The 15,077-nt window shown below is 54.8% G+C and overlaps 1 protein-coding gene across 1 annotated transcript in view; it reads right to left on the bottom strand.

The window, feature by feature from the left end:
- The window catches only part of FLT4 (fms related receptor tyrosine kinase 4), a 37,143-nt gene extending 23,907 nt beyond the window's left edge, over positions 1–13,236 (bottom strand). Inside the window, exon 1 of the mRNA XM_079916931.1 lies at positions 13,140–13,236. Within this exon, the coding sequence (XP_079773057.1) occupies positions 13,140–13,206 (67 nt within the window). The 5' untranslated portion in view covers positions 13,207–13,236. The remainder of the gene's footprint in view (positions 1–13,139) is intronic.
- Between the last annotated feature and the right edge of the window lie 1,841 nt (positions 13,237–15,077).

The raw sequence follows: 15,077 nt of genomic DNA, 5'->3' as shown, positions 1-15,077 counted from the left end.
CCAGCAGGATAGTGTGTGTAGTGTTTGCATGTGTGTGTGCACATGCACGCGTGTGTGTTGTCTCTGTGTGTGCATAGATCTGTGTTTATAGGACTGATATGTGAGTGTTGTGTGTGACTTTGTGTGTGTGTCATTGACATGTCTGCGTGTGCACGCATGTGAATTTGTGTGTGTGTGTGTGATCCTGGGGGAGGGTGGGAGCAGGCCCCAGGGGAGGTCTGGACCTGGAACTCTAGCAGATGCATCCTGCCAGGACCATCCTGAGACAACAGGAAGAGAGGACTGTGTGGCCGGAGGCCCAGGGCTGCGTCCTGTCCCTCCCCCAAGTCCCTGTCCTCCTGGGGGGCACAGCGCACTATCCTGCCCCAGCCCCCAGTCCTACAGGTTCAGCTCCTCTGCCCTTTCCAGCCCAGCTCCCTGAGGCTTGGGGTCTTGCCCTGGCAGCTAATTGTGGGAGGCAGAGGCTGGGGGAATCCCCACCATACTTGGTTCTACACCACCCTGACCCCAAGCTGCCCTAGGAAGAGGCACCAGGACGGCACACTCTGCACCCCAAGGTCTCATTTCAGCATCACCTGGACAAGTTGGCTGCCAGGGCCTGGCTGGCCTCTCCCTCTGTGCCTCCTGCTGGCCAAACTTTTCTAGGTACCCCACCACCGTAGGTCAGAGGCAGAAGGCCCTCATCCAGCATCTAATCCCACTAGTATCTAGTACAGCCAGGGAAACTGAGACCCTCCAGCTGGACTACACCACAGCCCTAAGAAGGCAGCCCTTCATCTAGCCAGATGCTGTGAACACTGAAGTCTCTCCTTAACTCGAATCCAGTGCACCCACTCCTGGCACTCAGGACAGTCGCCCCACCCTGGGGTCCCGAGATGGGAAAGTAGCCCTGGGCTCTGCCACCAGGTCCACTCCTCCCCAGGGTGGTACCAGCCCCCGCATCACATCTCCCCACCATGTACCCCCAGGGCTGCTGGGGTGTAGGAGCCCCACAGTGGGTAGGCTCTGCTCTGGTGTTGAGGGGCCAGGAAGGAATCCGAGGCGGACACCACTAAGATGGGCTTTGAAAGAGAAGTAGGATTTTCCAGGCAGTGGAAAGTGAATAAAGCCATGCCAGGCAAACTGGCCTCTGAGCTACATAAGTGGGGGGAGAGGGGAATGATGGACTTGGGTTTGGACTTGTGAGGGGATGAAAGAACTGGCTGTCCCTGTGGACCAGTCAGGAGTCAGGCCTGAGGCTGGCATGTGGGCACCAGAGGAGAGGTGCAGCGGCCAGGACCCACCTGCCCTGGGTTATGTATGCCTGCATGGTGAGGCCTGCAGCATTGCCCTGGGGCCCCTGGGGAGGCCAAGCAAGGGTCCCCTTCTCTGGGGTGCTCCTCCAGGGCACACACCTGGCACCCTGGCAACAGAGCTATGGCATTTGTCAGCCCAGCTTCCTTGTGCAACTCCTCTTTGCTTCTAAGATAAAGTGGGGGACCCCAGCCCTCTCCCTTCTGCCTACTCCCCTTCTCTCCAGCTTCAACTCCTGACACATCTGAGAGGAACAGACCTCTCACCATTGTCCCAAAGTGCCAGGTTTTTCATATCTTGAAGTCTCTGTCTGCTAATTTTTTTTGCCCTGGACATTTGTACTTCCTTCCCTCCTGTGGAGCTCCCTCTTCAGGGTCTAGTTCATGAGTCCCTTCTCTGTGGGGCAGTCACTGTTACTCAGGCAGTGTTGGTCTCCTAGGCTCATGGTGTTAGAACACTTATTGGACTGAACTGTGGTTTTCTGGTCACATCCGAACAGAGGCTGTATGTTATTCATCTTTCTAACCTTAATACAAAAGAGGTGCACACCAAAGATTGAGGGTATGGATAGAAGGATGGTCGGATGGAAGATGGATGATCAGATGAATAAATGGATGGATATGTGGGAGGGTGGGTGGGTTGAGTGGATGGATGGGGGATGGAGCCTATAGGAGTTTCCTCCCTAGAGGCCACCATACCACCAAAGGAAGCATCTCCATCAGTGTGCTAAACGGGAAGATCCATAGTGTTTGCCAACCATTTCACCCATCTGAGAGAGCCTTTCCTTTGTTGCCACGTGCCCTGAATTTCCCCAGTGCTTCTCTTTCTTCAGTCACTTCCACTGGACCCTGTGTGATCAGTAGTCTTCACTGCAGACATCACTGTCCTCCTCCATCCTTCCTGCCTTAACTGAAACCTGGCTTTCTGAGGACACCACTGCCCCTGGGGTGATTATTGCTCCCATTGCACACATCAGAGAACTCCTTGCAGTCACTTCCCCTTTTCCAGCAGCACCAGCCACTCCCCACTAAAGCTGTCATCAGCTGCTGTCCTGGTCACTTCCCCTCATTCTCTGCTCCGAGCTCTTCAGGCCCCTCCACCCCAACTCAGGCCATTCCTCATAACTTCGACATCCACACGGGTGAGTCACCAGCACCCTGGCCTTTGCAGTCCTCATCTCCATTGTCCTCCCTCCTCCCTTCAGCCCCTCACTTCCTGGGCATACCCTGGACTTGGTCCCCACCAGAAGCTGTGCCATCACTGAGTGCCTATCTTCTTGCACTTCTCTCCTTGCCTCCTCTGCCTCCTGCCAGGTGCCACTGTCCCACCACTGCTAAGTTCTTCAACCTCATCAAAACTCTGAGGCCAAGGACCCCTCTGCATTGCTACCTCCTCCTGGCCTCACCTCTCTTTTGGCACTGCATGTCCCATGGCCCATCATTCTGAATGCTCCCTTGCCCCTGCTCTCCACCGCAACCCTGCAGCACCCATGTCCCTCAGTGGCTCGGCTTGCAGCACAAAGCCAGAGCCCCATGCTGCTGCCTCCCCTTTCTTTTCCTTTTGGCAGACCCTAAATGACCCCCGGGCTGCAGTTCAGGGTGTTCCCTTCTCTCTCACTCTCAGCACTAATGAAGTAGAGCCATCAGATGGAGACACCTCATCTTCCCACATCTAAATCCCACACCCTTGCCCTAGGCCCTGGAAACTCTCTGACATTCCTGCTCCCAAGGCAAAGCCCTCCATTGAGCTAGGGATCCCAACCCCCCAGATCTGACCACTGTAGATAATTTCTTTCTTTCCTGATTACCAATTTTTCTCTATGGAATCATCCCGCATCTTATAAACAAACAAAAACTCCTCAATTCCTTGATCCTATATTCCCTTCCTCTTTTCTATTCCCATTCCTAGCAAAAACTCTGCTCGCTGACTCCTTGCTCTCACATTTGCTCATCTTCCCACAGGGTGCAGCCCCCTCCCCTGCTTCATGGAGCCACTGGTCAAGGTATCCTGTGACTTCCATGCTGCTGTGGGAGGCCCTCCAGGGCAGAGAGCAGAGCTGTTCCCTCTTCTGCTAGCTTCTGTGAGCTCACTCTCCCCTCGTCCTCCGTCCCCTCTGTCCAACACCAAGTGCTGCAGCTCCTCACTTTCTCTTCTGTACCAGTCTCTCTCCTAAGCGTCCATATACTTGCGAAATCTCTACCTCTAGCCCAGACCCCTTTGCTCAACTCCAGCCTTAAGTATCCAGCTGCCACTTCACTTGGCCATCCCACAGACACCTTGAGTTCCACATTTCTGTTGCTGAACTGCAGACTCACATCCTCTCCACCCCTGCCAAAGCTATCTCCTTGATAGCTCCCATCTCCCCAGATGGGAGCTCCTGTGGATACCCACCTCTCCCACCCTGGCCCATTCACCCACCACCAAAGCATCCCAGAGCCAGCCCCCACTCTCCTGCTGGAGCCTAACCAACTGCACTCACCCCCACAGTAGCCCCTGGCCCACTCTTGCCCTCCTCCAATCCTTCACACAGTTGACAGAGATAGTTAACGCAAAGGAGACAAATCATGCTCCTGCTTAAATTTCGTCAGTGACTTTCCACTACACTTTAAAGAAAATCCAAACTTCTGACCGTGGCCTGGCCCCCGCCCCCCCTCCACACCCTCTTGGTCCACTCTCACGTCCTATTCTTGTCCTCCAGCCACCATGGCCTCCAGGCTGTGGGGACCCAAACAGTCCTCTTTTCTACCCCACTCCATGCCTAGCACTGACAGAGAGTCAAGGCTCCATAGATCCTTGTTGAATGAATAAACGAATGGACAGATGGACGAATGGATGGATGGATGGATGAGTGGGTGAATGGAAGGTTGAGTGGATGGATGGATGGGTGGAAATATGGAAGGAAAGATGGTTAGCTGAATGGACAGACGGATGGATGGATGGAAGGATGGAAAGGTGGAAAAAAGAAAGAATGGCTAGATGGAAGGACAGATGGACAGATGGATGGACAGGCAGATGGATAGATGGATGAATGGATGGATGGATGGAAGAATGGGTGGATGGAAGGAGGGATGAATGGCTGACTGGTTGGCCTAACAAACCTCTGAGGTCTTTCTTTGGGTTGGAGCTTTGTCAAACCTTGTTGTTCCTTTGGAAAAGATGTTTCTGGTTTTAAAGGCCAGGCTCCCTGGTGACCATCTGTACAGGCTGCTCAGCAGCTGGGGCAGATTCAGGCCTAGTTTGCCATGCCCAGAGGCTCCGTGCTGCCCAGCCCCCACCTGAAACCCCAAAGAAGGCGCATCCTTCCTGCCTGGCTGTTGTCTGTCCCCGCTGTCCTTCCCTTCCCGAAGCAGGAAGCACTGTCATCCTGGCTTCTGCCGCACTCCCCCTGCCTTCCTGTTCCTGACCCAGGAACTGGCTTCTTCCTTCCCCTGGCCAGCAGCCCTGGCCCCCTAGCCTGAGCAGAGCAATCCGGGCAGGCGCCAGGCCGAGGTCAGGGAGGCCAGAGAGCATACCTCCTCTTCTCTGTGCTGTCAGCAGCCTTGGGCAGTGGGACCCTGGGGTCAGCCACAGGCGCTGGCTGTGGAAGCAGCACACCAGGATCCTGGGTGAGGGGCAGGCAGGAGGGGTGGGAAGTCCTGTGGGTTAGGCACTGAACCACAGCCCAGCAGTCACTGCCTCATTTGATCCTCACGTAGCCTGGGAGGGAGGGAGGGATCACGAGTCCAGTCAGCAATGAGGAAACTGAGGCTCCAGGCTCCATATCAGTGATAACCAGCAGCTGTGCAGGAGCCCAAGTCTGACCAAGTCCAGGCCCATCCCTGCCTGGGACTCAGCCCTCACATCTCTCCATCTCCTTCTCTCCCACTGCCACCCCGAGTGCCAGTCTCCCTACCTCTCTGCTCCCTAGCAGTCTCCTTCCTGGCCTCCAATTTGTTGCTCAGCCCAGCGGACACCTTCACTGGCTCCTTGTGGCCCTCTGGAGCTGTGAATGCCCTTGGCCCGGCCTCCAGGGTGATGCCCTGCCCAACAGGCCCCCCCTTCTAACCAGCTTCACCTCCCAATTCTTCTGCCACACAGTCAAGACACCAGCCACACCCAGTATCCACCTGCTGAGCACACCAGGCCCTCACCCACCACATGGGGAAGGTTTGTACCTTTGTGTGGCTCCTGGGGGCCAGGATGTCATTGGCCCATGGCTCTGTCCTCAGGTTCAGCACAACCAACCCAGGGATGATGTCAGGATGGTGTGTAAGCTCAGGGGTGCCCCTACATACTCTGGCAGAGTGTAGCAGTAGTGGTTTTTGCATTTGCAATTCCTTATTTCAAGGAAATGTCATGGTCACCTGGTGGGTGACAGGCGCTGTACTGCAGTCCTGCTAGTCTGGTCCACACTCTCCTTAGCATCTGTGCCCTGGAGGACAGAGGCAGCCAGGGCCAGGCCCATGGCTGCAGATTGAAGGCAAGCTGAGGGGAAAGCACTGGGGGCAGGTGAGGCCAGGTTGGGGTCTCCATGCATCAGTCCCAGGGGTGGGCCGAGTTGGAGAGCTGGCTCTAAGGCCCTCTCCCTTCATTCTTGGGGCCAGGCTTGTGCATAGACCTTGGAAGAAGGCTCAGGGGTGTTCTGTCTTGGAGTCCCCCCACCACCACCTGGATGGCAGCCTCTGTGCCTCCAGAGGTCAAGGGTGAGGTCAATAGTCCATCAGTCCTCCTACCTCCCACCCTGCAGGGCTGAGATGGGAGGGGCTGTACTGAGAGAGAGTGCCCGAAGCCCCGTGAGCCCAGCTGCACACCCTACAATGTCATTCTGACTATGACCTCAGGCAAGTCACTTCCCCTGCTCCAAACTTATGAAATGAGAATTGTCCCCAAGATTATTGGGAACCACAGACCACCATAATACCACACTAAGAACCATTGTAAGGATAAACTGTTGCTGGCTCAGGCACACTGAGACCTTCACTGTCACTGTCTGTCCACTGTTTTGTATGTCACAGCAGTTGCATCTCACTGTGACTCTGTGCTTTGGTCAAAGTGCCAAGGTGGGGGACGGTCAGAGAAAGCCTTGCCAGTGGGAGGGAGTGCTCCTGTGAGTTGAAATAGGCTTTGTAGACTGAACAGGAGCTTGCTGGCCCAGGAGGAGGGCACAGAGGGCAGAGGGACATGTGCAAAGACCAGAGTGCAGGTGACCTTGGACTGTCAGGTAGGTGGAACAGATGGAGCATGGTGTGGAGGAATGAGGCCCCAGAGAAAGGCCCCGGGTTACAGGCCCAGCCTTAGGCTCTTGGTGGCTCATTTAACTGGAGCTGCTCAAGGTGCGCTCCTTCCTCCTGGAGGTGGCACAACCCCAGGGCTTCAAGCCTACCTCTGAGCCCCCCACCCTCCCTGGCAGCTCTCCTGAGCTCCAGCCCCAGAGGACTCTGCTTCCCAGATGTCTCCTGCCAGGCGCCCCCAGCCCTCATACCACACCACCCACTGAGGAGAACAATGAGCCAAAGGGCACAGAAGTATCCCCGACCCAGATGAGCAAGTGTTAAAACTATAGAGGATTCCCAGTGTTGGCAAGGATGTGGACAAACAGGCACTCACAGTAATAAAAAAAAATGCTCATATACTTTGACCCCCAAATTCTGCTTACCTCAATATACCCTGTTACAACAACAGACAACAAGAGCAAACATTTTCTGTATGCCAGCACAGCCTATGCACTTGTGCATACCACACCCCTCTATTGCCCCCCTGGGTACTATTCTTACCATTTTGCAGATGAGAAAACGAAGGCACAGAGGTTAACTTGCTAGTCAGAGGTTATCTTTGGGGGACAGGATTATGGGAAGCTGCTATTTACTCTATACTTCCTCAGAACTAGCACCAACAGCAGCGTGGCTGGAAGCACCAGGCCTGCCCCTCTCCTCTCCCTGCCACTTGGCAAAGTGCTTTGCACTCGCAGAGCTCAGACGCTTAGCAGTAGATGCCTTCCAGCCCGAGTGTCACCCCTAGACATTCTGGGGCTGCCTTTTCCAGTCCCCTTCTTTGCCACCCCACTGCCTGGCCAGCCTCAAAATCCCTCCTCTGGCTCACCACACCAGTGTCTCCCCACTGGTCCAGGCCTTTCCCAGTGGTCAAAGGAGTCTTCTAGAACACAAATCACTCTTCTGCCTAAAACAATTTCCTGCCTCTCCGCTACTTAGGGATGGAATCTGATCTTCTCAAGGGACTCACCAGTCACTCTCGTCACCTGCCTGGTGCCTGCTCTAGCCCCAGGGTCGCAATTTTAGGTCCCCTCCTGGGGGCTTCTCTGCATGTTTCCACAGCTTCATGCAGCGGCTTGACTCACTGCACTTGACAGTTCCTCAGTGCAAGGATGAGAGCCTTTCCAGGGTGGCATCCCCAGCATGGACTTGACCCTGGATTGTTCTTGACTGGCTTTGAGGATCCAGGGAACAAAGCAACAGCACACAGTGTGTGGGCAGGTGTGGAGGCGAGGGATGGAGGTGCAGATGTCCTGCCCTGAAGTAGGCACATCTGCCAGGGGTAGGCCTGGGGGAAAGCAATGTGTCTAGTGGCATGCTGCTTTTGAAAGCTGTACAGGACATCAAGGTGAAAATGTCCACGAGGTGGTCAGAAATTTAGGACCCCACATGCCCACCTCTCTAGTGCTTTCCCTGGAGAATGTGGACAACACCTGCCATGCCTGCCCCTTCTTGCCCCTCAGCCCCTATGCCATCTGGCACCAGGCACCAGACACTTGTCACTTCCCTCAAAGCTGCTCTAGCATCTAATGAGCCATTTCATTCCTCTGGCCTTAATTTTCTAATCTTTAAAATGGGCACAATAGCCTATGTCACAAGGTTAAAATCTTCACACACGCTAGTGTGAAGAAATTTGATTAACCATTTCACTGGTAGACACTCCAAGTGTGTGTGCGTGTATGTGTGCACATAAGTGCTGCTTCATACAAACGAAACTCCATTTGGTAGAATTCAGGATAGCTTTGAGGATGGTGCTTTAGGTTGGATAAGGATAAGAGCTTCCCCTGAACCTACCTGAAAGCCTAGATTCTGTGCTCCTGGGGCACACAGGGAGTGGGAATGAAGCCCCCCTCCCGCCCTAGTAGACCCCTCCCACTTGGAGCGGCATCACCTTCTGCCTGGAATTCTCAGTAGCCTTCTGCATGTATCTGGAGCAGGAGAAAGGTCATGTGCTGAGGCTGGGGTATGTGATGGCTGCAGGCTAGGTGGATGTCAGGCTACATACGGCTGCCCTTGGGACCCTAGCAGGAGGGCCTGTACTATCAGCCCAAGAGGGGCCGGCGGGGGCGGGTGGCCCGAGGAAGGCTCAGATCTTTGTTTTAGAGTGGTCCTGCTGAAGCAGCCTAGAGGCAATTTTGGGAAGCAGGGAGTGTTGGAGAGGCTGAGTGGGACCGTGGGCTGCCTGAGTACCCCCTGGGGGTGAGATGGGGAGGAAGGGCACCCTGATAGATGTGGAGCTCCCAGTGCAGCACAGCTGTGGGTGCAGCCAACTGTGCCAGGCAGTCGCCCTGGCCTTTCTGGGATCAGGGCTCTGCTCTGTGGCAGCGGGACGGGTGGTGTTATCAGACAGCCCAGCTGGCTCAGAGGTGGCCCCCCAGCGCTGCTAAATCTGGGCCATGGGCTCCTGCTGCAGGAAGAGGGAAATGCAGGCAGGATGTCCTCTCCTGTGGCTGACAAGTCCTTTCCCATGAACCCATGCTGACCTCGCTGGCCACGTGGCGGGGCTCCCCCACTTGCCACCCTGAAACCTGTGCCTGCTCACTGGGCCACCCACACCCCAGCCAGGCCTCGGGGATGGGGGTGGCCTGGGGCACCAGAGGCAGGCAGCAGCGTGCCTGCTGTCAGCCACACCCAGCCTCAGCGGCAGCCAGCGCCAAAGCCCGCATCTTCCTGCTCCCAGGCTTCTCCCTTCGGCGTGACCGGAAAACCGAGATCCCAGAGGAAGCCAGTGTCTGAAAAGGATCGAAACTCAGGAATCCCTGGCTCCAGCTGGACACGTCGGCTGTGTCTTGCTCAGAGGTCGGTGCAAGGAGTGTGAGAGGCTCTCCGGACCCCTCTCCCTACGCATCCCCCCTCTCTGAGGGGTATCTCAGGGCTGTGGGGCACAGGCTAGGCCCTAGTGGAGAGAAATCTACAATGGCGGGGCGGTGGGGGGACACCCAAGCGGCAGCAGGAGGGGTGTAAGCTAGACATAGAGAAGAACTTCCCCTAATGGCTGAGACACCACTTAATTTCCCTGGGTTCCCCGACTCCCCTCTGCCTCATCACACTCAAGTGCTCCCAACTTTCCTCCTCCCTGTCTTCGACTTGAGGCCCTGCCTCCCTAGTGGAGTGTCTCATCTTTCCCCACATTTCCTCCTCTTCTCAGGGTCCCCATCTGGTAAACAATTTCATGACCTGTTTTGTTGCTTAAGCCAGAGACTGGCACTTGTCCCTTTCTCTCCACCATCCCCTGCTACCTCCTTCCCTGGCGTATCTCCTGGGTTCACCCACAGCCTCCTTGCTGTGGGCTTGCATCTGGTTTTACCCCTCCGGTGATGCCTTCAGGGGAATCTGACCAGGTGACTCCCTGCTCAGACCTCCCCTTTCCAGGTGTGCTGCTGGCTCCTGCCACCTCCACTTGCCTGTCTCCTCCATCTCATCTCTCCGCCCCTAGGAGTCTAGCTTCATCTGATCACCATCTGACTCTTCTGCCTCTGGGCCTTTGAGGGGGTCTTTGCCCTACCTGGAATCCCTTTCCCTGGAGTCTGCAGACCCCTCCAGGAAGCCCCAAGCTAGAAGCAGCCCACAGCCACCAGCTGGGCCCCACTGGGTCACTGAGCACTTTCGCCCCTGGGCTACGATACCATGTTTGTGTTCCTGCTAGTCTGGCGCTCAGGAAACCCCTGCAGGATGTGCTTGGTCCAATCCTCCCTAGACTGCCTAGAGCAGACACTATACCTTTCAACTTGCACAAAACTGCAGTCCCCTTCCCCAGGTTGGGGTGCCACTGCCTGGGGGTCAGGGTGGGGATGGCACAGCAAGGAGCTGGCCAGACAGTCCCCTTGTTATACCTCATGCCCAGTCTGGTGCCTGGCCATGTGGGCACTGGGCTCTGGGGAGGCAGAGAGCCTTCAGCCACACTGACCTGGTGCCTCAGGCATGCTGGGGATGTGAGCAGCACCTACACTTGAGTCCCCAGAGCACTGAGCCACTGATCCACAGGCACCAAGTAAGATGGGCCCAGCCCCCACATTCTGCCTGCACTGACTTGCATCCACAACCCCCACCCCCACACCTGGGTCTGGCTCAGGGCTGAGGAGCAGGGACAGCGAAGAGCTGGGATGGTCATGTGTGCCTCAGCCCATGGCAGGAGCCAGCAGCCTCAGGCTGGGCCAACCAAGCTTCCCAGCAGTTGCCTCCTTCCCCACCATGTCCCTGAGCTGACTGCCCACTGTTCAGAGGCACAAATAGCCTCACTCTAGACTAAGCTCCAAGAGACAAAGTCTGTTGGAGGTGACCTCTGCCACCTACCTTCTCTACAGGGACACTACTGGGGCAAAAAGCCCAACCCCAAGCACAGCCCCTCAGTGCTTGCCAGCTTCTTGCACTCCTATGCATGGGGAAACTGACGCACAAGGAAAGGAAGAGAGGAGCCCAGGTGATATAGCAAGGAATTTAGGGGTAGAGTTAGGACAAGAGTCTCGTTCTGGGACCAACATCACACCTTTGAAGTCAGCTTCACGGCCAGGCTGCTCACCTGCCAGCACTTGGCCTCCTACTCTGGCTGCACTGACACTTGGCTGCACTGGAGTGTTTATGCTTCTGCGCCAGTATCCCCCATCAGGCTGGCAGCTCTTAGGGCCCTCCTCAGCCCAGAAATGGGTGGTGCAAATGCAAGGCTCAGGGACAGCGGCAATGGTCTGTTTTCCATGGGACATCTCCCCACGAGCCATGACCTAGTCCACCCCCCTTCCAAGGGCCACTTAGCTTCATTCTCTCTCTTCCCCTTCATTGCCCAACTTTGGTAAGAATCACCTGCACTCACTGCAAGACTGACCTCATCCCCGCTCCCTCCTCCACCTTCCACTCTGCTCCACTCAGGAGCACCAGGACACAAGCCTCTCCTGGTTTTCCTCAAACCCTGCATGCCGAATGTTTCCCGTCTCCCTGGAAGCCTCTCCCTCTCTGGTCCCCTCCTTGGGGGAGAGGTTCCCATCCTAGACCCTTTGGTCTGCTTCCTCTCCAGCTCTCCAGCCCAGCCTCTCTCCTGAGCCTTGGACACTACACCCAGTGCTTGCTGGATGTCACCTCAAGGTGGGATCTCCCACTCCTCTGCCCCAAAGCCCAGCCATGGCGCCATTCAACTCTTTCCCCACACTCATTCAGTCACTTAACACATGCTGAGCACCTGTGAGAGCCTGGTCCTGGGCAGGGTGCAGGGAAGCGAGGAAGGGCCAAGTGGCAGCCCCTCTGCTCAGACCTGCCCTGACTTGGAGGCCAGATAGATGTCTTCCTCCCTCCTCCTCCCCCTAGGTTCACCCACGCCTTCCTCACCTCCACTATCCTCAGCTCTTCAGCCCATATAGGCACAGAGAACAGAGCTCTGTTATTCCAAAGACCTGGGTTGACAATTTCCCTTACTACTGGCTTCCCGGGGACTTTGGGGGAAGTTATAAGTGTCCTTCGTCTAAGTGTTCCCATCTGTAAAACGGGTCTAACACTCCCTTGTGAGGATTAAAAGAAATGAAGCATGTAAAGCCACTATTCAATGCCCATGGTGTTTACAAATAGCGAGGTCCCCATCTTTCCCTTCAGACCTCCCAGAACTCCTCCCTCAACCACTGGGGACCCATTACCCCTCCTCCACCCTCTGATTTCCACGGTCACCAGATCTTGCATGGGCTTCCAGCTCATCCTCCCCTTATTCCTGCTGCTTTATCCTGACATCTCCGAACAACCATACCCCTCTGCTCCCTCCGTCATCCCCCACACTCTCTTCCCTCCAATCCCTCAGCAGCAACCTCCAGTCGTGTTCCCATCACAAACCAGACCTTGCCTCTCCTGTGTTTAAGACCCGTCCTTGTCGGCCCCTGCCTTATGATCCAAGATCCTTAGATTGGCCTTCCGGGGTCCTACCCCTCAAACACGGCGAGGGCCGGCCTTCTGCCTCTTCTGCCATGCTGATCACTTACGAGTTGCCGACTCAAGATTCTCCTCAAGTTCCAACAGGCACCTGCGCCCAATCCGCCACACAGCGCCTATCTCCCACGATCCCGAGCCCCTGCCCCCGCAGTCCTTGGCCTGGGGAAGGTAGACACCAACCAGAGTTCCCTCTGGAGGACCAATCTCGAGCGCAGACTAGAGGTGTCGGGAAGTGCGCACCCAGGTCTACGACTCGGCGGGGATTGCAGCCTCTGCGCGGGGGTACAATCCCCAGTGCTCTCGGGTTCGAGGACAGAACAGTACGGTGCCTGGACTTCGCGGGAAAGCGTGTAAGCAAGCGAAGGATCCAGGCTGAGGGTGCAGCGCGAAGGGGCCCAGGTCCAAGGGAGCTGAGCCACAGACTGTGGAGCGCAGTCGGGGACTGAGCACCACCTCTAAGCTGCGGTGCAGCCCCGCGCCCCGTCCCCGCCCTTTCCTCATCCCGGCAAGCCCGGCCCGACTCGCCGTGCTCCTTCCGGTGTCTGAATCCCTGGCTCCCGACCCTGTCTCGTGCCGGAGGGTCCCGCGGGCCCTGTCCCCCGCCCGTCTCCCATCGGTGAGGTCCCACCATTTGCCCAGGGAAAATGTCCCCCCTCGTGGCCAGCTGTACACTGGGGCAGGCGGAGGGCTCACCACGCTCGCTGTCGAGCAGTCCGAGGCAGAGCCACAGGCGCAGGCACAGCGCGGCACCCCGCTGCATCTCCGGCCGCTGTGGCTCGGGTCAGATGGGCGACCGCGGCTCGGGCTCTGAGTGTGGGCGCGGGGCAAGGCGCGGGCGGGGCCGGGGCGGGGCTGCGGCCGGGCCTGGGCGGGGCCTGGGCGGGGCTCCCGGGAAAGGGCCTGGCATCTAAAGCAGCCCTCGCACCTCTCAGTCCCGCCCTGCAGCCTAGGGAGAATCCCGCCTAGACAGGAGAGTTGCTGGCTTTGCACTGTGGAGGGAAGGCTGGTCCGTGCCCCACTTCCAAATCAACCGCAGCCCTTCATGCCGGCCCTGGGGCTGCTCCGACCAGTCCTAAATTGTGCGCTAAAAAGGGAATGAATCCCGCTGTCAAGGTTGGACAAGATGTGGCACTACGTATTTTTCTGTGATTTTCTTCCATCAATAAATGCTATGTTTACCACTAGCTATCTATTTTACGTTTGGTAGTGTATATATGTCCATGCCACTCGCAGCCGCATAGCACAGGGAGATCAGCGCCGTGCTTTGTGACCACCTGGAGGGGTGGGATGGGGAGGGTGGGACGGAGGGAGACGCAAGAGGGAAGAGATATGGGGACATATGTATATGTATAGCTGATTCACTTTGTTATAAAGCAGAAACTAACACACCACTGTAGGGCAATTATACTCCAATAAAGATGTTAAAAAATAAATACTATGTTTAAAGTAAGAAAAATGAGCAATAAACATATTTTAAAATAGCAATATATCAAATATTTGAGAACATTCAGCAAACTTTATGTTACCGTCTACGTGGTGTAGATGGAGGCTGTACCCTTGAGCCAGGCACCCAGTATAACCAACCTCCATCCTTCAGGCATGTCCTCTTTAGATTTCCTCCAAATAGTTTTGCTCTGAGCTCATTCATAAGTCCTTTTATCAGGTGACACTTTGCTCTCTGACTTGGCAAACCTCTCACAGACTTCCTCTCTCTTTTCGGTTCTGTCTCTAGAATTTTCCTATTTAAAAACAAATCCCATGAGGATGACTATCTCCCACTCCTGCTTTTTTATTTACACTTTTACTATCCCTCCCCTTTACCCACCCCTCGCAAAAGTCCATTCATCCTTGCCAAAAACTATTGTTGATAACAACAGTTACCAAATCTCAAGTGCAAGTAAGAATGGAATATATTAAGTTGTAATCACATATAGATGGTTTAATAAGTAATGTTGGGGAAAGTAGGCAACCAAATAAACGAAGTTAGATTTTTTTTCTCAACCATATATTGATTTTCTTTCAATTTTTGTCTAGTTTTAATATACCGAAAGTATATATCAATGTATTATAAATGTAAATTTTAAAGCAAACACCTATGTTTCAACCCTCCAGATCAAGGTATATAGAATGGCACTAGCTTTCCAGAAGCCCTCCCTAACCCCCAAATCCTGGCTTTATCTTTTCCTTGCTTTTCTTTATCATTTTATTGCCCAAATATGTTTTCCTTGTTTTTTAACCTTACTTAAATGGATTCATCACACATATATTCTTTTGCTCAGCATCTTTTGTGAGATTAATGTGTACTGCTATGAAAACCTATACTTCACTCATTTTCATTGCTGCATAGTCTTATGTGTGATACAGCATAGTTCACTTGTCCATCTACTGTTGATGGAAGTTTGAGTTGTTACCAGTTTCCAACTTTTGCTGCTACAAACATGCTTTTACATGTTTTTTGGTGTACATGTGCCCTCTTCTCTAAGTTATGTGTCTAGGAGTGACACTATTAGGTCGTAGTATATGTATCTTCAACTTTGTAGATGGTACCAACTATCTTTTTCATTATTTGTATCATTTTGCACTCCACAGCAGTATAACTAGCTCCCTGTGCTCCACATCTTTGCTGACACT

This window comes from Stenella coeruleoalba (assembly GCF_951394435.1).
Source record: "Stenella coeruleoalba genome assembly, chromosome: 3".
Taxonomy (NCBI): domain Eukaryota; kingdom Metazoa; phylum Chordata; class Mammalia; order Artiodactyla; family Delphinidae; genus Stenella; species Stenella coeruleoalba.
This window is presented reverse-complemented; position numbering and strand designations above follow the sequence as displayed.